General features: G+C 36.4%; 1 protein-coding gene across 2 annotated transcripts in view; it reads right to left on the minus strand.

Moving 5' to 3' along the window:
• Positions 1-27,372, minus strand: part of NBEA (neurobeachin) — a 510,817-nt gene that overhangs the window by 219,321 nt on the left and 264,124 nt on the right. For both annotated transcript variants that reach the window (XM_075050577.1, XM_075050576.1), the window contains exons 37-38: positions 19,819-19,927; positions 16,002-16,168 (exon numbers count right to left, since the gene is read on the minus strand). In XM_075050577.1, coding sequence (XP_074906678.1) covers positions 16,002-16,168; positions 19,819-19,927 — 276 coding nt within the window. The remainder of the gene's footprint in view (positions 1-16,001; positions 16,169-19,818; positions 19,928-27,372) is intronic.

A 27,372-nucleotide genomic window follows, 5' to 3' on the forward strand; every position in this document is an offset into this window, starting at 1 on the left:
TCTTTCGTGGTCTCTAGTTTGTTTTCTTGGGTTATTTTTGGTTTTGTTTTTTATTTAATGAAGAAAGAAAGAAAAACCCAGAAGCAAAATATCTTGTTGACACTTGGGCTGCCATCATATAATCATACATGCAAATAAACTAAAAAGACAGCATTTGTAGCAAATACGTTTAAAGACTCTTTCTTCTCTTAAGGCTTTTCTGTATCTAACTATATTCAGAACAAGAAGAGAATGACCTTCTAAAAAGTAATGATGGTGATTATCCATATAATGGTTGTAACATGCAAATATACAGCAGCCATGTAAAGGAACAAAAATCAGGCAGCAACTTCACGATGCTTAAGGGCTTCATATTTTACAGCACCAGCATTAATGGAAAAGTTAATGTAGCATTGAATAATAGTGAGTTGCTCAGCTGCTGCTACTGCTGCAGAACATTTAGATCATGGAAATAACACATCATTTTTTCACTCCTATTGCTTTCTTGACCCACAGAAAAACAACTCTCACCCACCCCCAAAATCAGATGCAAAATATTCCTGCATTACTCAGTTGCTTAAGATATATGCCCAAGCAGATAATCTGTAAGACTAAAAATGCAAATAAATAATTAAACCACAAAACTGAAAATAATTAAGCAACAGTTCTGAAGAAAATCTCAAAAACTATACTCTGTGACTTAACTCTTACTGTGGTACAAATGCACGCATGAGCACAATCACTTAATGCAGTACACAAAATGAAACAGCATTTTACAGTACTTTTACCTCTTAATTCCTGATGTCAATACATGAAATATCCAGATAAATTATGCACATTAAATTCCCTTGGTTTTGATACACTAGAGAGTAAAAACTACTGAGCGCACTCCAATACAGTGTCATTTAAATCATTTTCATTGATCCAAGTCTACAGGAAAGTTTTGGAAGGTAGGCAACACCTATATACTGTAAATGGAGGCCCATAATTGACTAAATTGAATTGCACTGACAATTGTGTTTAAGGAGAAATCTGAAGAAGGCGCCGCAGACCTCACAACTACAAATTGTGTAAACCATGTTACCCCTTCATTATTGCTGACTGGTTTAGAAAAGAAAAAGAAAGGAAGTTATTATGTAAATATAGAGTAAATGTTGGAATATACCAGCAATCTTTCCCTCATTCACAAATTCAGGCAATGACCCTAAGAGTTTTGCTCCTTCTTGATCTGAACCATGAATTGTGAAGATGTATCAGAGTTTAGAATCTCCATTAAGGAAATTAGTCCTTCCTGGAATTCCTGAAAATTATTCCAGCTCATAAAGGACTTCAAACTTTAATCTTTCTGCACTGATGATGGACTAGTAAAGCTTTTTGATTTTGTTGCTGATTGCCTTTTTTTACCATCAGAAGGAGAACAAAGCGAAGAGTGGTGAGCATGGTTACGGAAAGGGAGAAGGTTCACCCCTTTCTCTTCTGCTCTCAGAATAATCAAAACAGGTGCTACTACTTTGAAAGTCAGGCAGCTCAAAAAGTAACACAAACGCTTGACTGATACTTTATGGTTTCACCATTAATGTCAGACATGAGAATAAAAACTGGGGAGTAAGGACCACTGCCTCCAGATCCTTCCGAATTTGGTTGTCTGCCAGGTCTAAACTCAAAGGTTTTACAAAATGACTCTTCAGTCCCACCTACAGCTGTTTCTCAGTCAGACAGTATTTGTCAGGTAGGATGAAAATCTTCCTCGCCCCTCCTTAATTTATCCGCTCTAGGTGTCCAAGTGACCGCAATTTCTGGAACCGCTATCATAATTCAGTTATATGTATGCCAATTATATCATTCACTGACCTTTATGCTTCTCTAATGTTTGTGATGATATTAGCTATGAATTTCTAATAGGGTTGAAAAAGTACTAGCAGAAGGTATGTGTCTTGCTTTTACAACTGGTAATACCGACTGGTATAGGGAGAAAAACAATAAAAACTTCTGAGTATTAGAGCCAATGGACAACCTAAGAAGCCAGCAGCCAGGAAATGATTATTTACTAAAAGCTACCTCAAAACCTGCTTGTGATTTAACATCTTATAAATGTTTTGGAAACCATGAATGACAGTAGGAATCTGTCAAAGTTCTCTTGTAAGGCAGTGTCCATTCTGGCCTTTTCATTTTTACAGCAGAGATTTTTCCTAAGGAATGTATGTCTTTTAGAAAACAGTAGCATTACAGCTTTACTGTGGGGATTGTGAAAAATTTAATGAAAGAACGGGAAAAGTAAATATATTTCTAATCCTAATACTAGAGAACAAGAATTTAGAAGTACATTTTTTTGCTTTTAGTGTATGCAAATTGAGAATTTGTTGATTACTTTTAAAGAAGTAGAATCCTCTAAATAAATATTGCATTGAGAGCGCCACCCTTAGTAATTTGTCACTGTGTCACTGAAATAAAGGAGCTATTCTCCTACTTTCAGGATAGGACATTCCTAAGAAAAGATCTTTGTTTAAAATTTAGTGGTGTCCAGCAGAACCTTTTGAACTTCCCCGAACAGCTGCCAATAACACCCTTTCATAGCTCGGCTAAAGATTATCAAGTGATGCATATATACAGGGAATACCATAGCCAGAACCCGACAGACGACCTGTAGATTTAGCTTCTGCAACGCACACGTTAGAAGAACTGATGTACCTGGCCTCCACTGGATGTCCATTCAGAAAGAAACAGGTCTGTTTCCTTCCAGGGAAGACAATTTATTAAGATGAATATATATTCATCACCAAACAAAAGCAGCAACATACACAGTGTCATTAGTCCAAAAAGTAAGTCGAAAACTAAGCCTGAGTATATCCGATACACTAAAGGACCATGTACGCTAATGGAAAAATATAATTTGTATGTAAAAACTAATTTCCTTGTTTTTAAAGACAATGGGTGATATTCCTCTAACATTACTGAATTGTACATGAATTCCAATCTATCTTTTATACTAATTTTAATACTTTGGTTTTATTCGATCAGGCCTCAAACCTTTATAACACCTTCTTTGTTAAAATTGAACAGACAGTATAGTTTTCGTTAAGGCCATTATCAGAGAAATTGGTGGCCAGTCCCACAAGTTTCCAATCAGTTTTTCTACATTTTTAATTCCAAGACTGTTAAAAATGAAAAGTAACATATACTTGGGGAACAATTAAACAGTTTGTCTGTCTGCGTCGTCTAAGAGTACACAAAAAGAGAAATTCATTAACTCTTCATGATGATCTCAAATGCAAAGACTATTATGAAAGAAACAATATTTTTCTTACTCAACCTTGCCTGGCATGTAGCCAAATAACGTGGGGTGTTTTTTTTTTATTTTATCTCATGCTTCTCAGTGGTACTTAACTGAGATTAAATCAGAAAGGATAGAAGATTCCATTTTGTTCTGGTGGATACATATCACATCCTGCTCTTGCTCCTGCTGCTCTTCCTTCCTGACGGATTTCACTCAATTAATTTTCAGAGATTTTTAGCTCAACAGTTCAGTATGAAGCTCTACCACTGAAAATACTGTCTGAAGTTCACTAAATAAACTTCCTCTACTGTGAAGCTGTCATCAACTTTGAAAACATCACTTTTGATTCAAGAAAACACAAGAGGTTGGGCGGGGTACTATTCAGTGTAAAAGACTACAGTGTGCCTGGAAATAATGCATTGTTAGATAACAGAAATTGGAAACTTGAATGTCTATACATTAAAAAAAATTTTAAAAGAACATTTTTTAATAATGCCAAAACAACACTTCCACTCACCATAAGGCAAATAGATCATGCTTTACTTCCCTCCATGTTTTCACATAGCACAAGATATATTATGCATAAAAATTAAGGCCCTCTTATGGCAAAGTATCCCAAAGGCTTCAGTAGTATTTCTAAATTGGGCCTAAGAGACGTCAAATTTGGCTTCCTCTTTATGTATGTTTTTATTGCTTCCTGCCATTAGTGCAAACATAACTTCTAGTAAATCATCAAAAGAAATTTCTTACACCTGAATCTTTCCTAGATTCAGATTGTGACTGTAATAAAACCAAGAAGCATCCTTACCCAATAAATATAATTTGCTATCAGGAGAGAAGAGAAACAACAATGGGAATCTGAAAAATAAGTACCATTAAATTTTAAGAAATAATTTCATTTTGATTTTAGTCTGTTGGCATTATGTATACACAATATTTTTTAAAACAATGGTTAGCATTGTCAAATTGAACAGCAGAAGTACATGTGGCTTATGCATTTTTTTGTGGATTTTCTAATAATCTAGACAATTGGATGGTTTGCTACATTATTGGGTTTTAAAATGGTTCAGCGCTATTGAATGTTTAAGAAATACTTACAGCATAAGGCAGTATATTCCTGAAGCTGAAACAATCATTAGACTCTGATGTTCATCTATTTTATTGAACTACCCGCAGGGAGCTTTATGGGCATACTATCATGTCAAGGTCACAGGATTAAGTGAGCAGTGATGACAGTAAACAAGCCTTTTCTGTATATTCTACAGGGTTTTACTGAGTTACTTAAAATGCCATAAACATAAATAGTCTCCTATCTCTACAACACATCCATGACAGATGACTTCAAAATATAACACTCTTGAGCAATGGAGCTTTACAACCTAACCAACAGCCTATATTATTGACAACAGATATCAATATACTGGGGAGCACAAATATTGGGAGAAGCTTGCATTCTGTCATTGTCAGATATTTTATGTCTGTAAGTGTACAAGAAATATATCTACATATATGTCAAACCTCTATGTGAACAGATATTACTGCTGAAAAAACCCAGGTTAAGAAGAAACACGGTTATATAGAAAAAGTAAATGCTATAATAACAAATGTACCAAATCTATACAAGCCGTGTAAAAACAGATAAAAACCCCAAACCTATACAGTACTTTCAATACCAACTTGAATGATTTAATTACTCTTTAGAAGTATACTGTGCATTACCATATCTATTTTATCAATGAGGAAAGCAGTATAACCAAGTACAGCAACCTCCTTCAAGTCACGTGAAGTCTATGACAGACATGGTGCTCCTGAGTCAGTCAAAATAAACCTGTGTAAACTTATTTTTTCACTCTAAAAAAACTCAAAATAAAATAATAAACCCCCCCCGCCAACAAACCCAGAAGTGCCAATTGAAAGAGAAACATCTGCTGGGAATATTTTTCAGAAATCAGAAAAGTGAATTGTCTAAAGATAATCTTCATAGTATAGTATCTGTGAAAGTACAGACTGTGCTAATAAAATGCATACAGAAACACCAAACCCGAGGAACCCTCCCGCTAAGCTATATTAAGGTAAGAAGGAAGGGACAAGGCTCTGGTTGCTGGCCTCTGTGTCCAACAAACCATGAAACACTGAAAACACCTGAAAACAGGACCTCTTCGGCGGCACTTCAGGAGCAGCAGTTGCACACACACTTGCCTATCACTCCCCTGTAGTAATACTGCAGGATACGACTCCAAGCAGATTAGAAATTACTGCGGACAGAGCGCGAGGAGATAAAGTGAAATGGGCACAAGCACAGAGTATTTCTGGCTGATGGTAAAGGTGTGGATAGATGAAGGCTGTAGCTGATAAGGACACAACAGATACTGCTGAGAGGAGATCTTTGATTTCCTCAAAAATGGGACTATGAACAAAAACAAAAACCTGCTATGCAGAGATAAAAGATTTTCTTTTCAGCATCAGATGACCTGTATGATTGATGCAATGACTTAGGAAAGCTCTAAACTAGTTTGAAGGAGGATGATGTTGTACCACAGAGAACCCAAAATGGGAGAAAACTCATCTCGAAGGTTGATTTTTTTTTTTTTTTTTTAACTTGGGGGGGAAGAGGGGAAGGAGAAAAAAACAACTGAGGAGACAAGAAAAATGGATCAGTCTATTACATATCTTAGCTGATTACACACTGCAATGAGGAAAATGGGCAATACAGGAACTAAGTCTTAGTATCCAGAAGATAAAACTTAGGCTGGCATCACAGAAGCTTGCCAAGACAAATCAGCATTTGTTCCTGTGAAAAACAAGAAAGAAATACTTTTTGTTTAGCACATAATAGTTTACTTCCTCTGAATTTCAGAGACAGCCATGAAACATGTTTATTGAAAGTCTGGGCAATGTTAAAAGGAAAAAAAGGTAGTACTGCACTTTGAGATACAACAGAAAAAATCACCACCACCTCTGAAAGAAGATGGAGACATGAGATATTTTAGTTTTTTTAAACAACTGAATGAAAAAAGACCAAGCTTGGTGGTAAAGGGCTCATGTATTAAAACTATAGATCGTAAAAAAAAAGAAGTTATAAAAAGATGTATGTTTTGTATATATGTGTATGCTAGCTTGAAAAGTAGTTTAAGTTCAGTAAGGTATTTTACATTTGATTCTGACTAGTTCAAGTTTTTTTCATGAGAATATTTAAGAGGAAATATATCTAGAATGAAAATAATCACCGAGTGTTCCTATTTCCAAGGAAAAACATTAATGCTACAGAACAACTAAGTTTAAATCCCCCAAACTTAGAAAATTTCAGGAAACTGGTGGATAAACCCTGTTCAAATAAACTTGCCACAATTTCTAAAACTGAAATTACATACACAACACCAAACAATCCTGATGTGGAATGAAGATAAAATATACTAAAACACCAATGTGGCTGTAATCAAGAGCTCTTTAATAAACTCAAAAAATCAAAAAGGAAATGTAACAAGGAGAAAAAAAAAGGAGGAGGACAGGGCAATCCCTGTCACTTACTTAGCAGTTCTTTGGAAATTTATGAAGGATAGGTGTGATTCCAGATGACTGGAAAAGAATGCTGTGTGGTCTTAAAAGGGGGAAAACACACTAAATGCATTATAAACTAATGTTTACCTTTGATACATGCAAAGATACTAGAAGAATTTATCAATCAGATAATTAATCTGAAACAAGTAATGTGGGTTTACTATAAACAAATAACTTCCTTCACACCTTTGCCATTTTATTTATTTGTTTATTCATCTATAGCATAATCAGAACAGCAATCTTTTAACACAAGAGTACTTACTGTTCGCATAGACTAAGAAATACGCAATGGTCTAAGAGAGGAATACATGAATGGTTAAAACCTGGATTTTTTATAGTGAGTATCAAAGGTTCATGACCAGATTGGGAATGTTTTCAAGTGGGAGACTGGGATGTTTCCTGAATCTGCTGCATTAAACACTTCAACTGTGATGGATAATCAGGGAAAATCCACAATAAAACTTAAGGTGACAACAAGCTGTGAGAATTGTAAGTGTAGTGCAGGAGAATAATAATTATTTCAAAAAGTCTCAAACCCGTAAGATAAAAGAGAGAGACAACAGCCTTAAAAACAATTAGAAGCACAGATACAAAACAGCAAGTGATTGCCAATTAGTAGAAGTGAGTAAGAGCCTGCAGCGTGGTTCTGGAAAGTACTGACTGAACCTACAATCTCATTTTAGAATGCATCAGTAAAGCTATAGTGTGAAACAAACTGAAGTAGAGTTGTGCATGGTTGAGGGCTCACCTGCAATCAAGTGCCCAGATTACAGTACCTCTTCCTAAGGAACATGTAGGCAAACTGCAAGGAATCTAAAGCAAGACACCAGCATTATACAAGCTATAGATAATTCAAGCAGTAAAGGAAGACTGAAAAAACTGCGTTTCTCTAGTCTGGAATTCAACAGCCTGAAAGGACAGTATCAGCTTCTGAACATTTTGAGAAGGGCAAGGTTTAAAACCAGGTATAATTAATCTAATTTGTAGCAAAGAAAATGATCCTATAATGCACACGCAAATTCAACTATAAAGCTATCAAAGACATAGAACAGGTTTTCTCAGGTGTTTGCAGAATTCCACTCTCCCCCCATCAAAGAAAGGGAGATGCAAAGCATGTAATAGGGATGTACCAGATTACACCTGCCTTAGTGCCTGAGGATGACTTAATCTTCAGTCCCTTCCCACACTCTACTCTGAATGTCTCAAATTTATTTTACAAACACATGGTTGGACATGAATATATTTCGAATAAAAAAAGTACAAGACACATTAAGGTTTTTAGAGGAGGGGAATCAAAATGGGTCCACTGCGTTTTCACTTCTGGTTAAACTTTGCATTTCTGGTGTTTCCAACAAAAATGTCTGAGAAGTCTGTCAAAACACTACATATGTTTCTCTTAGAAAAAGCCATTTTGTACAGCTTTGCATTCATATTCTGTAATCTACTTGAAGCATCACATGTGAAAGAATCCTGGTGTGTAATGGTACTACAACAGCTTACTGCGACTTAAAAATACGATGTTTCTCACCCATTCTATGTCAAAAAATAAAGAATAAATCAAAGGATTTTCATCTCTGAGAAAAAAAGGCCTTCTTAGAAACATAAAACTTACTTTTTCAGAACCTTCAAATCTATGGCTTTTGTTCCTTTTTTATTCTTGGCTTTCTAAACTTACATATAGAGAAGATGGGAAATCCACTGATGTATTGCATAGCTATTACTAGATAGACATGGGAGAAAAAGTGAGAGTCATGTGAGGGAAGTGTTATCTGCCTAATGAGAAATTCTTCCCTCACGGTTTCTATTGAGTTCCTACTTCTATCTAAATTGGAGGCAGGGAAAGAAGGAGTACAGATGCTAGGAACGTTGTCCAACACCAGCTATGGTTGGTCCAGTCTGCTGGTACCCACCGCAGAAGCTGTTTCCACTGCAGGAACTATGAGGAAAACATGAAGAAAGGCAGCTGGACTTCGAAGCCCTACCGAGATGGGGAAACTTCAAAATGGAGACTGAAATTGCGATTCCTCAGGAAATCCCGAGCTGCAAATCCAAGGAGTCTCAGCGAGTATTTGATGGACCTGTCATGTCTGCTCATCCTATCTTTCTGTTTCGTAAGCACTCACTCACAGTGGAAGATAGGTTACAGGGCTAGATGGACCGCTGGTCTGAACCACTATGGCTGTTATGGTGACTGGTATCCTAGAAGCTGAACAGTTGCATGTGTACATGCTAGCTCTATGGCTAGACTTACATGGGATCAGAAGTCCCTCTCAGTTTCTTAAAGTTGGCCTTCCTCTTAATATATGTTTACTTTAAAATTCCCTTGTTACTGCTGCAATGAAAATATATATAGCAAATTGATTGTATGCAATTTGGATTTGTATTCTGATTGCTGTTGCAGTTAAAGATTCTACTGACATCTAAAGTTCTGTTGTTCTAAAGCTTAAAGAAAAGCAACATTGGCAAAACTTTCCTCTTTGAGTTTGCCATGAAGCAAAAGCAGAAAAAGAAATTTTAGGCAGAAACAGAGAACATATTGAAGAGAAATGAAAAAAAAACAGGGAAGAAAAAATAATTCTCTTACTGCAGAAGTAATAACGTGAAAGAAAATGCAGAGGCCTTCCTTCTTTAATATGAAATACAATGTATTGTATTTCCTAGAGATAAACAAGTCTTTCTGTAGAGCTGAACAAGTCTTCCCTGAGTACCGTGCGTTTCCCAACATTGGAAAACACTACCTCTTTCCAAAGAAAATATTTTCTTCTGAGGTTTCTTTCAGCTGTGGGAAAAATTCCATGGTGAACAGCACCACAGTGCAAAACAGCTGAGTAACCTTGCACAAATACAGAACTGAATAAATCTCACGTAAGCAAACTGTGCACGCACTCGTACAGCCCATCTCCAGTTATACAATACTCCTTTCTTGGCAGCTATCTCTATGCCGCAAATAGCATCCTACATCTAACGTCCTATTATTAGAAAAGGATACAGAATTATTCTATACCCCTTTTTCCATCATGCTCGTCAAATGCCACAGCACCATTAGTAAGAGCTCCTTCAAATAATTTCTGCCTTCCATGACAGCAGTAAGCAACTGGGGGGGTGCGAAGGAAGAGGGTACGCAATGGGTAGGGGATGTAATATGACGGGTGCAGAGCAGCAGGAGCAGAACAAAGCTGAAAGCATAGTAAGAAAGATAAGAAGGGGATTGAAATAGTAAAATACTACAGAAGAGTGATCAGATTAGAAAAATAGTCTCATTCACATTTATGTTTAAATCCTGCTACAGAAGGGTGACTCATACTGGACCTAGAAGGTGAATAATGCTGACACATTTGCTGACCTCAAGGAATCTCAAGTAGCGCAGTTAAGTAAAAACCACAGAAGACAGAAAAGCATTTTCTTAATGTTTTGTTGTGGTGAAATAATCTCAGAACTAAATATTTGGAACTTGTAATCAGGATAGCTAATGAATGTGCTGGAAATGAGCGTGCAGTTCCCATCAGATCAGTCTGGAAGGATCTGTTCTGCAAAGAAAAACAGATTCCACCAATTCCAGAAACACAGACAATTCATAGCTCTTCCAGAGTATGTGGGGAGATGCAGAACCTTGACGGGCCCTCTAACAACGGGCATGTCAAACACACTTCTGGATCCAGCAGACAGGATCTGGCCCTACATCTTTTCCACTGTTCTAAAGCTCCCTTTGTAATTTATGTCTAGCAGTTAAAATGAGCCAGAAATGAATGAATGGCTAAACCAGACAAAGCCGATTTGCAGTGGGGGACAGGATCAGTTCTGTGTCTCTCTGAACCTCCTAAGACAGCAGCTAGTATAGAGATGGAGTCAGAGCACGCCAAAGGCCGGCTGTAAGGCAAACACCACCTTACTAAATTCCTGCATTCTGGTCTCCCTTACTGGAAACATTTGGTTTAGAAGCAGCGTCATCCCAGAAGCAACGTATTGAACTGCCAAGCCCCACAGGCTCAGAAAAGGGGAGTTTTCCTCTTTCTGCTCTCCCCCCGGCCCCCAGCAGAACCCAATCTCTGCAGAAGCACATGCCGTAGTGAGAGGTAAAACTAGCTGTCTGGCAAGAAACTTTTTATTTCCAGCCCGTCTCCCCAGACAAATTTGGTCTTCACCACAGAATGAGTTTGACAGCTCTGCCCTCCACCATGAATGATTAATTTGTTATGGGTGTCTAGTTTAACCAAAGATGGATTTGAACAGAAAAAGCCCTTGTATACTTGCTATTTGGTAAAGCTGCTTTAATGTAGGTGGAACCTCCTTCATCAAATCATGGAAAGTAAAAGAACCAAGTCTCATTTTTAAATGTCATTTTTCTCATTATAGTAATCCTCCTGTGTATATCAAAACTGATCATGTGAAAATATCTATGACAAGTATTTCATATTTAGATTTAGAACACAAACTGAAACTCAGAACTCTTTGTATTGCCCTAGATTGCCTTAAACCTAGCGAAACTGTAAGGTAGAGCTATATATACAGTCTTCTTGAACAAAAGTTTTTAAAAAGTTGAGATATCTGATTAAACCAGGAAGCTGAAATAAGAGGATACTCCAAATAAATATGGTAACATATTATGGCCCAAAACACAGGCATGCATATGGCTGATAAGGAATTCAAACTGTGTGTACAGACAGGTTTCACTAAACTTTTTTTTTTTTTTTTTTTAAGAAAGATGTGTATGGGGAGAGAAGCAGATGGGGAGGAAGAGAAGCACCATATGAAGCTGACAGAGAAGACAGAAGGAAGCATATGTTGTGACATGAAGACTATAACCCTGAAAAAAGCTAAGGGTAAGTGCTGGCTTAAAGAAGCTTTGAACGCTAAGCTATGAAACACCCTGTTTGATTCTTCCTGACTTCAAGGAAATAGGATGTTGCATATTCACTCTGAATAAGTGGCAATACATCAAAGAAATAACCAACTCATCAATTTCTCATCTGAATGGGAAAAACCTGCAGAATTCTAATTTTGGTAGAATGCTGAAATTAAAAAAGGGAAAACCAGTCTGTTTAGGGTAAGCTATTACGAAAATACCTAAAAGTATCAAATTGCCAAAATGAGGAAAACAGAATTAGTTTGGTTTAAGGGCACAAACGGGATTTATAACAAACTAAAACGATTTATTTTGAAATCTATTATTCTTTGTCTGTGATATGTAGAAGAAAATAAGATGATTCAATAACTTCCTTTTGTTGTAGAGGAGTTGATGCTCAAACCTGCAAGAAATGGAGCAAAAGAACTTTGGTTTTCACTTTAAGAGGTGAAGGGAAAATATTTGTGAAGGAGAAGAGAAGTTAACACTGATAAGCAATATAAAATAAAGGTTTTTTTCAAAACTGTTAATTACCATTTTTAGACAGAAGGAGATGAAAGAGTAGACAGGTTCTCACACCAACTCAAACTGTACTGATTGATTAACGTATGGACAGGGATAGATTGTACAATGGTACTGTGTTTGTAGGCATTTATTCAAGTGGTGGAGCACTTGCATATAGTTAATTCCTCCTTCATAAATGAATAGCTAATTAAGAAGGTAATTGAAATGCATGTCACCTACGATGTTATTTTTAATTCAACTACCTTTATGTAACTATAATCTAACTTAGAATTGCAAGTTTCATACAGTATTTTGTTGACTCACACCATTCAACTTCACTTTTGTTTCTTCAGACATTTTGAGAAGAGTTTATGATAATATATTAAAAATTCATCATTTACAAGTACTATAGAATTTCACTCATCACACCCCTTGTTTTTCATCCCAGTGCTGTTTCTGTGTTTCTTAATAGTCTATTTTTTTTCTTAATAACAAAGAGTAAACTTTGTGGCACCTACAGATTAAACACAGTAAATGCTGGTTGCTGCTTTCTGCAAAAACAATACACGCAGATGCAAAAGCTGGGGATGCTTACAAGCTCTTTGTGGAGCTTGTAAGGAAAAATTTTCTCTACAACTGGGTCATATTTCATAAAATGAGACCTTAATATTTTATAACATGAGCATCTATGTCAAAGAACCTTAAAATTGTTCTTTACCTTGTAGAGAGACAAACCAACCCACATATAGATGTACTATATGCTACAACTATCAGTAAATTGGTAGCTGCAGACTGTGTATGTGATAGAGAATTGAAGCTTTTAAGAACCACACTCACCCCCCCGCCCAAATATTTTCTTACCTATCTTACCCATTTTGGTTGTCAAAAGGCATTGCTATTGCCCAAATATTTACCATGCAGAAGTGTTGCTTATTTCTTTCCCTGCCCCTTCTGGGCCTGAGAAGAATATCCCAAATTCACCGTTTCGGCGAACGGTCTGCAGCTCCCACGGGGACAGGAGAGCAGCAGTGTGTGCCTTCAGAACCAGGAACGCTCTCCCCAACAGAAATGATGGAATCACTACAGAGGTCTATAGGTCTGGGGTGTCAACCTATTTTTTTTTTTTTTAAGTAAGTCTGTATTCCAGTCAGGCTGTATCTCCTGGGGCACAGAGAAGCATCAGTTTATAAAGAGACTGCTAGTGTTATAACTGTTTGTCAGGAATTAAAAATGGAGACTTGAGGCCTGTTGTGTCTCTTGCTGGTCAAGACTAAAGGCAGGTACAATTTTAGAACCCATCTCAACTTCCATCATATAAAAAGTATTGGAGGAGCGAGACCCCTCTGTACTTGCTGCACTTGCAGAAATTTTTTAATTCTGCCCGCTGAGAGCCAGTGACCTTGGTCCTTAACGAGGCTCGGCGGGTCAGCCACCAGGCCTCTCCCCCTGCCTGCCGCCATGCCAGGCCTCTCCAGTCAGAGTCCGCCAGGGCTCGTGAGGGAAGGTGCCCTTGGGTGGTGGATCACACAGCTGCCGCGGCACCCCCGAGGCCATTTGCTTCCTGATTGTCTCCTGCAGATGGGGAACCCCACCTGGAGACCTCATGGCATCTCCATGTCCCCTCTTCTCCAGGTGAAGCAGCAACCCGCGGCTAAAATACCGACCAGGCCGGCAGCCACGCCGAAGACGGCGAGCGCCGAAAGGAGAAAGCGGCCCTGCGAGTGATTGAGAAGCAGACACACCGGGGAAGCGGCATGACAGGAATAAAATAAAGAGTTTCTTTTGTCTGATGTAAGAAATCTGCTAGGTTTGTCCGAGGTGTCAAGCTGCTTCATGGCCCATCAAAAAGTATCATGGACTGAAGAGCAAAAAGAGCCGCAGCGGTGGTCTGTTGCCATTTAGGATGCCATCAACAATCCTGGAGAGGAAAGTTATCTGGCCCAAAGAAGAGATGGTCTCCTGAAAAAGTCAGTGACCAGGAACTGATTTAAGCCTGCAAAGTGTCTGCAACCATTCACGAACCTGAGCGACAACATTATTCAACAATTCAAAGACATTAAAAGGACTGAAAATTGCGCTTATTTTCATCAGGTTCAAGTCTCCAGATACACAGCTTTAAGCCTCAACTAGAGATAACACGAGTGTCCATTATGGAGCAAGGCTGTTTTGAATTAACCATATCACAATCATCTACTAGTCATTTTTGTAATTGCCACCAGAATGTCTCTGGTGTTAGACTACAGAGTTTCTATAGGACTGTATTTCCACACTTCCTACCACCTTAAAAAATAAATATCTCCATCATCATCCAGGAAATAGGGATTTTTTTGGAAGATATAAGGATAATGAACATGAACAATTTCATTTTTTTTAAACACTGCATAACTGCAAGAACCAACTAGAGAGAATTACAAAAAGAATGAACAGTATATGTGGTATTTATTAAGCCTTATTACTGATGTGTCAAATTTATTACTTGGCAACTTTTCTAATAGGCTTAAGCCCTGGATATGCATTCAAGCTAAATCCAAATAGATTTTTTTTAAAGAAAATATTTATCTAGAGAAAAGTTTTTGTATTAGTCTGTCAGTCTCAACTAGATTTTTACTGAAAAGGGTTTTCAGAGCTAAAATGGAACTTCCTGTTCTGCTCTGCCTGACTCAGAGCAGACTTAAACAGGATTTAAGTAGAAAAATCAAGCTGTAAAAATTTGGATATTTGGGAGCAGAACTTCCTTGATTTCTCTTCTTTGAGCTGTTCCACTCTGAATAAATAATCACATATTTGTGGCTAGAATGCACAAAGAAGAAAGAGACTTGGCGGTCTCTAGTTTTGCAGACAGGGCACTCACATGGCAGACCCAGGCTCAAGACCTTGCTGTGAATGAAGGAAGCAATTTCAGCTCAAGTCTTCCACATGAGGGTGAGCACCTGAGCCACTGGCTATTTTTGTGACTCAAAAGAGCAAGGCTCTGGGTTTTGGCATGATATATGAAAATGTTTCATTTCACCTCTGTGTTGAATAGAATGAATTTTTAAAAACAGGACTCAATACAGCTCTGACTAAAACCTCAAATACTATAATATCACTTACATACAGTAGAAATCATATATTTTGGATCTATTTACTTATCTATTTATTTATTTAACAGGAGAACCTGCAGAATTGAGCTGCTCTTTGGTTATCTTCAGCTTTGCACACACTACCTTTAAGTACGATGTAAGTTTTGCTTCAAGCATACAGACTTTGACTGTGTGTGGCTGGCACTGACTACTGATTTGTTGTAGAAGAGTTAAAATTTACCAGTGGATCTTACCAGTTCATTAGTTGCATAGAAAAAGCTATAAACAGAAGAAAGCATTAGACAGCAACTCAAGTGACCTGGTTCTGCTGGTTATTCTAATACTGACTTACTCTACAATATCAGACAAGTCATTTTGATTCTCTCTTCTTTATTTCAGGCTTCCTCTGTCGACGTCTATATGGAAATCTCTATCTCTCTCAATATGTCATTCAGAACACTCCACTCAGATTCTAATACTGGTAGGAGCCTCAAAACCTACTGACATACTAACAGTAAAACTGCATTATAATCAACAAATACCCATTACAATTTATTTTAAATATGGTAAAATACTATGTTCGCAGCCTATAAAGAAGTCTGATCTGTGAATCTTTAGCAAAGAGGACTTCTTGAGAACCAGCTGAAGAAAAGACTAACAGAGAAAATATATTTTAGTAATACTAGCTCCTAATACATTCATATTTCAGTTATACAATGACTGTTTCTCTTAAACTTTGAAAGTAACTTTTAAAGCCACACATTTTATGTTTGCAGCTTACCTGTGAGAAACAGCTCCCCAGGCACCATGCTTATTTGTTAGTATGTTGAGTATCTTCTGTTTCAGCTGGTTGGCTGTAACGTGATCTCGATGCTTAGCAGCACTGATAAGGTGATCACACATCTTCTCCTCCTCTCTTCTGTCAGCAGCATACTGAGCGCACTGCGACTAGGAATGAAAGTACATCGACTTCATAAAAGATAGGCTATTTAGAGTCACCTTAAAATGATTATTTACTAAAACTCTTTAAACATGACAAGAATTCATGAAAATACTTTTAAAAGGAGTAGGACACACCATTCAATTGAAATGGTTCTACTACTATATATATCCATGGGAAAATTGAAATATCAAGGGCAAAGACAACAGAATTGCAATTAAAAACATTTAGCTATACATCTCTGCGTCTATATGTATGACCACAGATATGCCTTAAAAGTTGGTCTTTATTTGTAAAAGTTTCATGTGTTCTCAGGTATAAAATACAGGTATAACATACATAGCATAATATACAGGAAAAAAATATGTACACTGGTTTTGATTTTTAAATTGCAATAAAACCTACAATTAAAAAGCCATTTGATAATTTTATTATTACGGATGCTAAAGAGAAATTCTTTTAAGTATGAAATTAAGGAGTATATTTTCTATTTCATATCACAACATGAAAAATTTTCTTAACATACCACCACTTCTAAAAAACCCTAATGGTTAAAAACTGAAAAAGATCTAATGTTTTCTTCATGTTTCCTTTAAGAGATAACTACCTCTAAAATAAATGCTGTGGCTATTGACCTTCATGCAAATTTGTTTCTAACACTCTCAAAACTCTGTAGTGCACTTTAGTTTTGATAACTCCTTTCTTTATGTATAATAAGCTTAATATAATTTTTCCACTTCTTTTCTCAAAATCATATTAAGTTCAAATTCAATTTCTCCTCCTAGTAAAGATCCTTTCAAAATGTCTAAACAAAGCAAATGTAGCCATACTAATTAAAATAACTCTATTGTAAGTATCATTTTCTACGTATAAATTACAAAGGCTAGATTATTCTCAAAATAGCTAATTTTAAAATCACCTTTTAAGAGGCATTTTTGCATGCATAGTTATTGTGTACCACTCTAGAACATTTAACCAACATTCAGTGCTGTAACACAGCACTGAATAGAATCCTATTTTCTAGTATTCAAAAGAGCAATTAAAATTAAATTAACCACATACTAAATTGTAGTTTATTCTTCATATTTCTGCACACTACCTTTTTAGTACAGATCATGTTAGCATTCAGTAAGATTTTAACAGTGGTCTTTCCACTGTGTTACAGCCATTATTTCAAGTGATCTAGCTGGAAAAGAACAATTGTTACACTAATTCATAAAGGGTTAATTCATTTTTCAATTTATCTTCTTGTACAGGGAAGCACCAATTAGTACAATGATCTGCCTTAGTAATGAGGTTAATATTTCACCAGCTCATTGGACAGTAAAATTAAATTTTCATTTTTCTTCCTGAACAATTACAAAGGTTAGCAAAATGAAAGTTAACTGTGAAGCACCCATTCCAGGAGGAATTTCCCTGGCTCTGACTGCAACTGGAGTCACGGGATAAAATTTAGATGCCAGTCCATGGCCTCCCCACTACACAGGTGACACGGTAACTTGGTGCAGCTTGGGCCAAATAATTTCACCCATAATGATTCAATTAAAGTTTAAAAGGTAAAAATAAAATAGCCACTCGCTTCTCTGGCTGAGAGCAATGATTAACATGTACTAAAACCCAGAACATATACCAATACAGCTTATTAAAACAAAATGACAGATTTACAATTATGCAACAGAAAACTACCAGAAATCTCTTTGTCCCTACTACTTTCAAGTAGGACGAATAATAAAATGTTCCGTTATATACCTACCATTATTAAAGACAATATAGAAAACATTCTTTCAGACTTTAACCATCACCTTATTTAAGTACATCTGAGTTTCATATTTAACACAGGCTACATTTCATAATTTTCTTTTATGACTTGCAGATTTTATCTTACTCATCTACAATGTGTAGCTGAGGTTTTTCATGTGACAAAAATAATGAAAATTTTCATATATGAAAAATGCGTTGGTTTCTTTACCAGACAATAAGACTGACTTAAGGGTATTCCTTTAGGGAATTTAGTTAATATTCTAAATCCTATTTGCTAACAGAAGCTGGAAGTTAATTGAATATTCTCATTTTGTCTAGAGTTCTGACAGATCTTATACCTCAATGTATTCTTCAAAGAGCAGATAACTCAATCTTCTATTGTCATCTTAGGTTACTGCACGATGCTCTGATAAATATCAAATGTTATTTATTGTTGAGGCAATATGAAACTTCACTCTGACACACACTTAATTGTAAATGTGATTTTATCTAAGTTCAAAATATCCAGTATATGCTTGGTAATAAAGTTGTTGCAATCCCATATGACAAGCGTCTGCTGTCTGCTCTGACAAAATGAAGTAAAGGTTATGTGTATTCAAAATGACAACAGATATCTCTGGGTCTCACACTTTTCAGCTAGGTCAAGGAGCACAAGAACTAGTACATCAAAGTGCACATTTAAGAGAGCTGTTTCAAGGAGATAAAAACCTCATCAAAACTAAGATTATTGGATCCTATTTCTAGCCACCAGGTGCTTGGTGACATTTTCTGACAGATGAATAAATTGATACAGCTATTTATTATCATCAATACTAAGTCAGTCTATCTTAATACTAATGTTAGGTCACTTGAGCATTAAAATATGTGGAAATGTATGTTTGTGCATATATAGTTACATATAAACAAATATATGCAAGCACACGCAGGTTTGGAAGTAATAAAAACCAGTGATGCTGAAATGTTGTACAAAACACCATAAGAATGCAAAAACCTATTTGATAAAGCAATGTAAAAAATGAAATTTTAACTTTACTCCATCACTTCCGCGTGAAATTTTTTTGAGTAGGGACAAAATTAATCCTGAAGAAATAATCAAAAAGCTGTTAAACTGAACACATTTTAAAAACAGTTTTTTTGTATATATGTATCATTTGCAAGCAATGTGATTTAAATTGTATACTGCAATACTCATTCATGAAAAAAGCAATTGAATGTTGACGCCTTTTAGGAGTAAGAATTACAGATGTTAAAGAGTTATGGGAGTCAACTGCTCTGTTACTTCTTCCAAAACTTAAAAAGAATAGACATTTTAAACACAATCTTCCTGTCAGTAGTTAACGATTCCTAACTAGCAAGAAAGATATGCAATACCATATTTCAGTATATAACTTATACCGAGTAAATGTTCTAAAGTGCTCCAAAATGCAAAATGTTCTAACAAAATTACCTTAAAATACTGATTTTCTTTAACAAATTATTTCTATTACTTATTTTTTGTGAAGTGCCACAAGTGTATTAATTACTTTTCTTTCTTACTGAACTCACATATACTGTTGATAATATCCAACAAAAATAATTACTAAGGTGATTTGCATGACTATTTGCAATAAATCAGAAAAGTTTTTTGTGAACCTAAGGGTCTGCCATGTCAGTTGAGACATTCTGATTAAGGGATTTCTTCAAGCTGTAAATATTTTCATGAATTTCAGTGAGGAGATGAGAAATTAAACCCATTCCTTGTGTTTGACATTTACCAAAGCTTTTAAAAACTAGTATGAAATGCCTTCAATGTAAATTTCTTTCTTGGAAGAAAAAAAACTTTACTGTATGGGGTTACAGTCTAGGTGACAACTGAGTGAAAACAGAGAAGCAGAAATGCACCAACTCTCAGGCTTACCTCAAACTCAGCATGCTTGTGGACATCTTCAGCTCTTTGTCGGTTCAAAATAAATTCTGCTTCATTTGCGACACGTACTATATGGTCTTTCATCGCATGACACAATAATCTAAAATAAGAAAAATCAAAATCAACCTTTGTATCTGAGGTACTTCAAATAAGCTATTTCAGCAGATTTAATTAAAATGGAAAAAGTTAAAATTAATGAAACTACTGTAATGCAATTGCCAATTAGTTGACATAAAAAGTTTAATTTTACCCAAAATTTTCTGCATTTGTGAAAGCACAAACAAATCATGTTATATGGAAAAAGCTTGCTATTTATTATTGAAGGGAAAAGTTCTTTATGGGCGTACTATATTTCAAGTATGTTTTTAACAGCAGTCTCAATATGAAAATGAATACTATACTATCATTAAAAAAAACCCTAGACAATGGCTTAAACTCTTATTGATACCATTATATCATTAAATATAAATATTCCAATTTCAAAGTCTTAAAAAATCATGAGATTGCAGAAGATTTAAAATTCTATTAAAATTGCAAAATAATATAAGTATCTCTTATATGTTTTTCAAATGCTGGAAGTGAAAAGTACATCATGTTTCCAAGTTTTTGTGGCATTAGAACTAGACAAATCTTACTTAAAAAGAAGGAAAAAATAGATTAAGATTGGACTGAGACTGAGGAAGTCAATCAGACACCTTAAATTAAGACTCTTGTAAAGACCACCAAACACCACAAGATACATAATAAAATTGCAGCATAAACGACATTGTGTTGTTAATATTGCTGATATCTTTTGGGCAGGAAGAATGGAAGCAATTGCTTTCTTGTCCCTACAGTCCATATCTGAGGTTGCCCGCTCTATTAAAAATTGCTTTGCTCTTCTTGTCAGCAGGGAGGAAATATCTTTCAGGATGCAAAGATCTGACAGGTCTGTTTAGGATCAGGAAGAACTGTTCCTCTTTGTGTCAAATTGGCATACGGTCTGGGATTTTCCTTCCTGCAGCATCAGGGAAACACACTTAATTTCAGAGATTCTTATATTAAGAATGTGAAATGTCTAGCAAATTCCACCTTAAGGTTGGTGTCTGGTGCTTAGAAGTGCCACAAATGAAAGTTGTGATTATTAGAAATGAAAACCATGATTATTAGACCTTATACCTATAAGATGGAAAGACGTGAACTCTATTCTTGCCTCCTTTGGTGTGTTCTACCATCTGTGAAGGAAGGAAATCACTTACCCTGAGCTAATGTTTATTATGGGTCTGTGGCATGGGAAAACATAAATGTTGGGGCCTCTGTTTGGAGATAATGACAAACGAGCTTGGATCAAGGTTTCACAGTGGACATTCATGCTTTTAATAAGCCTTTTCATTATATCTAACCCTTTGCTATTCTTGAAAGCAAAAAGTTTTTGGCAAACTATAAGTTGAAAGAATAAAGTTGCTTCTGTTGTAGTCTTCAAAATTTAGCTTTATTTTTAATCTACCCTGCTGGAAGATATGCTTTAGTATTTTATTACTGTTAAGTATTTTATTACTGATAAGTGTTCAGATTTTTATTGTTTAGAGGTAAGTGTAGACCTGCCCTCGGATATGGCTTAGGAGTGAGCATTCATGACTTCAACAAGCTTCTCTAAAATGAGAAAATACTAGAAGTGAGTGTTTAACATCTCCAATCAAATTTTGCATCACAGGTCTTCCTGAACTTTTCCATATGACATTAATGGCCTGGAAACAACTGGCTAGGATTTCAAAACTGAACACAGAGACTTCAAGTGTCTACTAGCTGTACATCCCTTCCTGAATTAATAAAATATTGAATAAATGGAGCACAGTGCAAATTCAGTATCTTTGAGCCAGCTGTGGTCCAGGCAGGATTTCTAGTTCCAAATGGCTTTAGGTGAAATCAATAGGTTTGGTAGACACTCCCTGCCACCAAGAATTTGGTGAGAAAAGATCGATACTAACTTTGATCCACTGGGTTTATTATTTGGGACATCTGGGCATGGTTTTTATAGCTCAAAAAGCAACCTAAGCTGCCCATAAGCAATGATAAATACATACTATCTTCATCTTAGTTGTATTTATCTGTAGTAAGAATTGTCCACATTCTCTGTGCCCATTTATGCACTAAAACACCTCCAAGGGACTTCAAATAGATTCCCAGAGAACACTAATTTCCACAAGTTATAAATAAAGCTCTTTCCAGTACTCAGAGAAAAGATATATATATTAAAAAAAAGATAAAAAACAAAATAAAATCTGTTGACAGTCGTCTCTGGTGCTTTACAGAAAATGAAAATGTGCAGCGGATGATTCAAATCAGCTGGCTGGAACTGATGATGATGCCAGCTGTACCTCCCACCCCTCTAACGGACCTTTCTGCTCCAAAGACTAAGAGACCTGATGCATTTGGGAACGACTTCAGAGTTGCTGCAGCTTTTGGACAGCACATTAGGCAAACTGAGCCAGATTTCAGGTAACCTTGAAATACCTCAAGTCTTCAGGGTCCAAAGTCAAGGAGATGACAAATAAGAGGGGACCAAGGAATATGCCTGAGCACTGGGTCCTGACTGCCTATGGCTCTCAAATCATTAGCTTGGCCCCCGCTCATTTTTTGGCTTGCTCTAACTTCCATCCAGAAAATGTATAGGCATGGTCCAAGGGACGGTTCGCTGAAGACACATCGATGAGACTGAATCAACTTAAACTCTCCTCCAATGCTGCCCAAGAATGTTCTGCAGGTGTTTTCATACCATACCCCAGCACACATAGAACACATCATTCTAGTGGGCAGCCTTCATGTTATTCCAAACAATCTGAACTAAACAGACAAAATAGTAAACATATCTTAAGGTGAAACAGGAACTGTACAGGCTTCAGGGAAGAGCCGGACTAAGTGCTGCACAGGGTGAATGAAGACACTCTGCTCTAGCAGGTGCTCACCTTAAGCAGGATGAACATAGGCCGGTCCAGGCTATTTGGTTTTATTTAAAACTACAGACATACCTGCTGTCTTCCTTTTTGTTTGTTGTCAAAAATCTTATCTATGGGATATCTTGGTGTTATTTCAACTGTGTCTAGCCACTTTTTTCATGCACTCTCATATTTCTATCACTGATTGTGATTTCTTCAAAAAAAAGATGAAAAATTGTTTGCATGGTAGTCAGCACATTGGGATTATGACAAAAGTGAGGCCACAGCCTATCAACACTATATAAATCATTAAATAATATTGTATCGATGTGTGCTAATAAGGGACATACTGTGATTCACTTACTTTAGGTGCTTGTATGCACCTAAGAGAACTTCAAAGACTAGGTAAACTGTGCTTTTGCATCTAGAAGACCATTAAGAATTACACTAGTCTTAAAATCGCTTGCCAGAAAGACAGACTTTTGAAAAAGAGAAGGGTTAAAATCTAAGCCATCATTTAGAAATCTTGCATGCTTCCACAAGAAGCTTTGGCCTGGATGTTTTGATTTGTAAGTGCAAGGATGGAGGGCAGAAAACAGAAGCATAATGTGTCATCTTAGCTTTGAAAGGAAAGGCAGCTACTACAAGGTCAGGGAAGCAATGCCTTACCGAGTTTTTTGCAAAGAAACTTGCTTATGTGCTGGATGTACTTGTTCAAGGAAACTTGCTACTTTTTGAAATACAAAAACACTACTTAAAAAGAATTTTTTGGTACTGATTTTTTCTTCTCACGGGAAGTTATCCTGTATTCTCAAACTATACTTCTACCAAGTAAAAGATGGCAAAAGTGCTATTACTGTTATATCTGGATTAAATCATAGTCAGCTCACTCTGGTTGAACCTCAAATTCATATAGGCACAGCACAACACAGCATACTGTCGTAACTGGGTTACACCCGATGAACGTGTGTGGTAACGTCATCATCCTTTGAATACTTACCAATTTATCTAAAACCTTACTAACTCAAACACATGGATGGCATAAGATCAAAAAAAACAAAACAAAACACGAAAGAAACTCCCTCAGACTTTTCTGGCATGAGAAAAAGTGCTTCCAACTATGTTTAGGATTCTCAAAAAGACCCCAATAGAAATGATTCAGAAAGGATCCCAAACCAGGAAAAATCTCACACTCAGTAGTATCAAAGGCTGCCAGTATATAAAAAAAATATCTCCTTTCACACACTGCAAATAAGAGAAAGGAACAAAACCCTCTAGTTCAGCAAATTCACTCCTTCACTGCAACATACAGCTATGTCATACAAACTCTTTCATAAACTATCTTTAGTTTATGAAAGGCATTTTCATGAAATCTAGCTCATGAAATGTGTCTTCAGTTTATGAAAATGTGATGAAGTTGCTTGTCTCCAGCACAGCTTTGGAAGGTCCTCTGAAGGTTAGACCCCTTTTACTCTCCAATCCAAATGTATTCTTCAGCTTTACTTTTATGCAAATGTTGCCCTTAGGTTTACACAATTCTTCCTTCTGTTGACCTTCTGATATATCATCTATCCCTATTTTACTAGGCTAAGTAAATGAGCTCTCTGACTTTTTGTATGGGAAAACAGCAAAAGAGATTGCCCGATTTTACATTTTCTGCAACTGCACAGCCAAAACTGTCAGCAGTTTTCTAGACAAGTTATAGTCACTATTGACATACTAACATTAATGCTGACTTATTTCAATGGAAACACCTTTTCTGATGAAATTTTGGAATCATGTTTTCCTTTTTCTTAGCCCTATATTCTATGATTTTGTACAAGAAAATTTCAGTGATGGATTGGTCTTTTACTTCCTCAGACATTTCCAAAAGATGAACCAACAGTCTAGCATATATTCTCAAGAACGTGAACTCCATGTACTGTTACATTATAAAATCTTTATGTACCGTATTACATTGTGTAATATTTACATTAATGCAGGTTTGACACCCACTCAATATATCCTGATTGATATTTCAGTCATCTGCCCAACTGTTTCTCATCTGCAGATTTTTATAGAGCACTCCCTTTTGGGGAAAAGTCTATTCTCTGCATCTTTCCCAAACCATCATCCTGTACTGGAGTAACCAATCCAAGTAAGAAGGAGCTTGAGGCACAAAATGCATATATACTTGCTAAACAGAGGGAAGATCTGAAGTTTGAGAGTAGTACCATTTTTACACTCCTTTGGAAATAAAACATGTTCTTTAATAAGATCTCCTTATCACTGACAACTGAACATTTGTTGTGACTGAATTATACCCCCTGTTCTCATTCACCCTTATAAATCCTCACCCCACCTTAGTAAGCACCGCCCTCAAAAGACCTAGTAGATAGACTGATGCTGAGCCAGTGATGAATCAGGCCTTCTGGTCATCCTTATTAATCTCTACACAAGCAGTCCTCCCAAAGGGCTAAGGAATTGTATGAAAAGTGTCACCACAGGCTGGCTGTACTTTTTATAGTGTTTTCCAGTAATTCATGATTTACCAAAAGGAAAAAGGCATTAACCTGGAATAATGTTTGGCTTTATCCTGTGTGACCTCTTCTTCAGTTGCACCACTGAAACTCCTACCAGAATTGAAGCCAAGTGTGCTTCTGTGTCCTTCCCCAGCTAAGCTGATCTCAACCAGGATCTGACAACCAGCAAAAATCTTACCCCATTTAAGCAGCAATTCTTACCGCATAAGGCAGAGATTAAACACAGACTTGGTAACTTATGGTTTCTCTTTACCAAGACAAGTTTGATTTCTATTAATGCCCACAAATTTATGAACCACAGCTACAACTCCCTTACTAGGAAATGGGTTTGATTTGGTTTTAGACTGAATCAAAGGAGTTTCAGTAAGGAATCTACCAACAAAGCAGTGTGAAATCTCTCCTGACTCAAATTCTGGTATACTTCTACGGGGAAATGAGCTTTCTGTACAGATAGCTGTGAAGTTTCCAGCTGAACATATGGAAAATGGAAGTAAAAACTAGAATTAAGATATGCTGGTGCTTTAAAATAAGCATGACAGGGATTAAGTATCTGTAGGAATAAAAGTAAATGGCAGGCTCTCCTTTACCTAAATATCGAAGAGTTTCACACTCACGAGTGAGAGCAGACTGGGCGAGAGTACATCTCAGGACATGTCCATTCATAAATATGAATTATTTGCAAATGTTGTTTAGGAGTAGGTAAGAAGTTATTCTAAATCAATGTGGCTTGCTTTCCTGAGTTCTGTCCTCAGCAAGGTTACTTTAGAAGTCCAGAGTGCTTACAGGTTAAAGGAAATTGTGAAAAAGTATATGTAATCAATCAGAAGCCCCTTTTTTTCAGATACTGGAGTTTAAAAAGGCTGGATTGCGGACTTCCACATTCCAAGAATTCATCCAGGTAAATAACCAGAGCCTGGGAGAATTTTTTTTTATTTATTTTTTTTTTTTTAGAGTTTTGGAAAGAGACAGTTATAAGACTACAGCCAAACTGTCTTGGAAACATGTGAAAAACATAAAATGTTTGCAACACATTTAGATGTGGATTGGGACAGGTTGTGACAACCAGTGCTGTTTATACATCTATCAGAATTGAAGGATGAAAACTCATATCTCACTAACTATTCCGAACTAACTTTGCTATCCTGAACTCAGTTCTTCCTGGTAATAATCTCACACTGAGAGAAAGAAGGCTCAGAGCTGTTACGCTGCTAGATAAAACAATTGTGCTTATGTTACCCAATCTTTCTTTCATTTGAGATAAACTAAAAAAGCAGATCATTCCCAAGCAGCAATTTTCAAAACAGACTACAAAATGAACATTTGTTATAATTTAGCTAAGGTCTTGTTTCCTCTACTCATTCCTGAAGTTCTGCCAACTCACATGTCCAGGGAAACAGATGTTTCTCTGACTTACTTTCATCAGATGCCCATAGCTTAATTTTTCCAAGAAGCAGCCTGGAAATATGCCACTTTTTCACCAAACACAGTTATTTTGACAATTATTACTCTTAATGGCGTTCATAAGAAATGAAACCTATCGTTGCACTTAGTATCTATTATAGGATTCATAAACTGGTCTAACTTGAAGAGTTTGAAGCTCTACAAGATGCATTACTGCTATACATACTTTGAAAGTAAATTCCTATAAACTTTAGAAGGTAACATCTAACACAGGGGTCTGATTTCTAGCAAAAGGGCAGTGATGAAGAATTTACTAGAGAAAAGTTTGAAATTATAGCATGCAAAGACTGGCTACTGGACTACAACATGAGCACACTGCCAAGATAAACTTCATGGAGGGTAACTATTAATGTTTCAGAAATGCCACAGAAGCTATAATAGACTCAGATTTGACAATGAAGAATCTATTCCAATCTGCATAAAGATTTTCTATTTTGCATAAGAATTTTCTAAATCAAGAGGAATGTCTTTGAAAGAGTGACCAGCCAGTAAAGACGCAAGACCAGCAGTTACAACTGAAATGGCCTGCATCTCACAAAGAGCCTCCCCTTTGAGATATGACTGGATCAGACAAGGCTAGAAGGTGAGAGGATGCCTCAAAACCTCTAACAGATTAACAGAACTCCAGGTGTCCTGACGCCACAAGT

Source organism: Buteo buteo, chromosome 18 (genome assembly GCF_964188355.1).
Source record: "Buteo buteo chromosome 18, bButBut1.hap1.1, whole genome shotgun sequence".
NCBI lineage: Eukaryota > Metazoa > Chordata > Aves > Accipitriformes > Accipitridae > Buteo > Buteo buteo.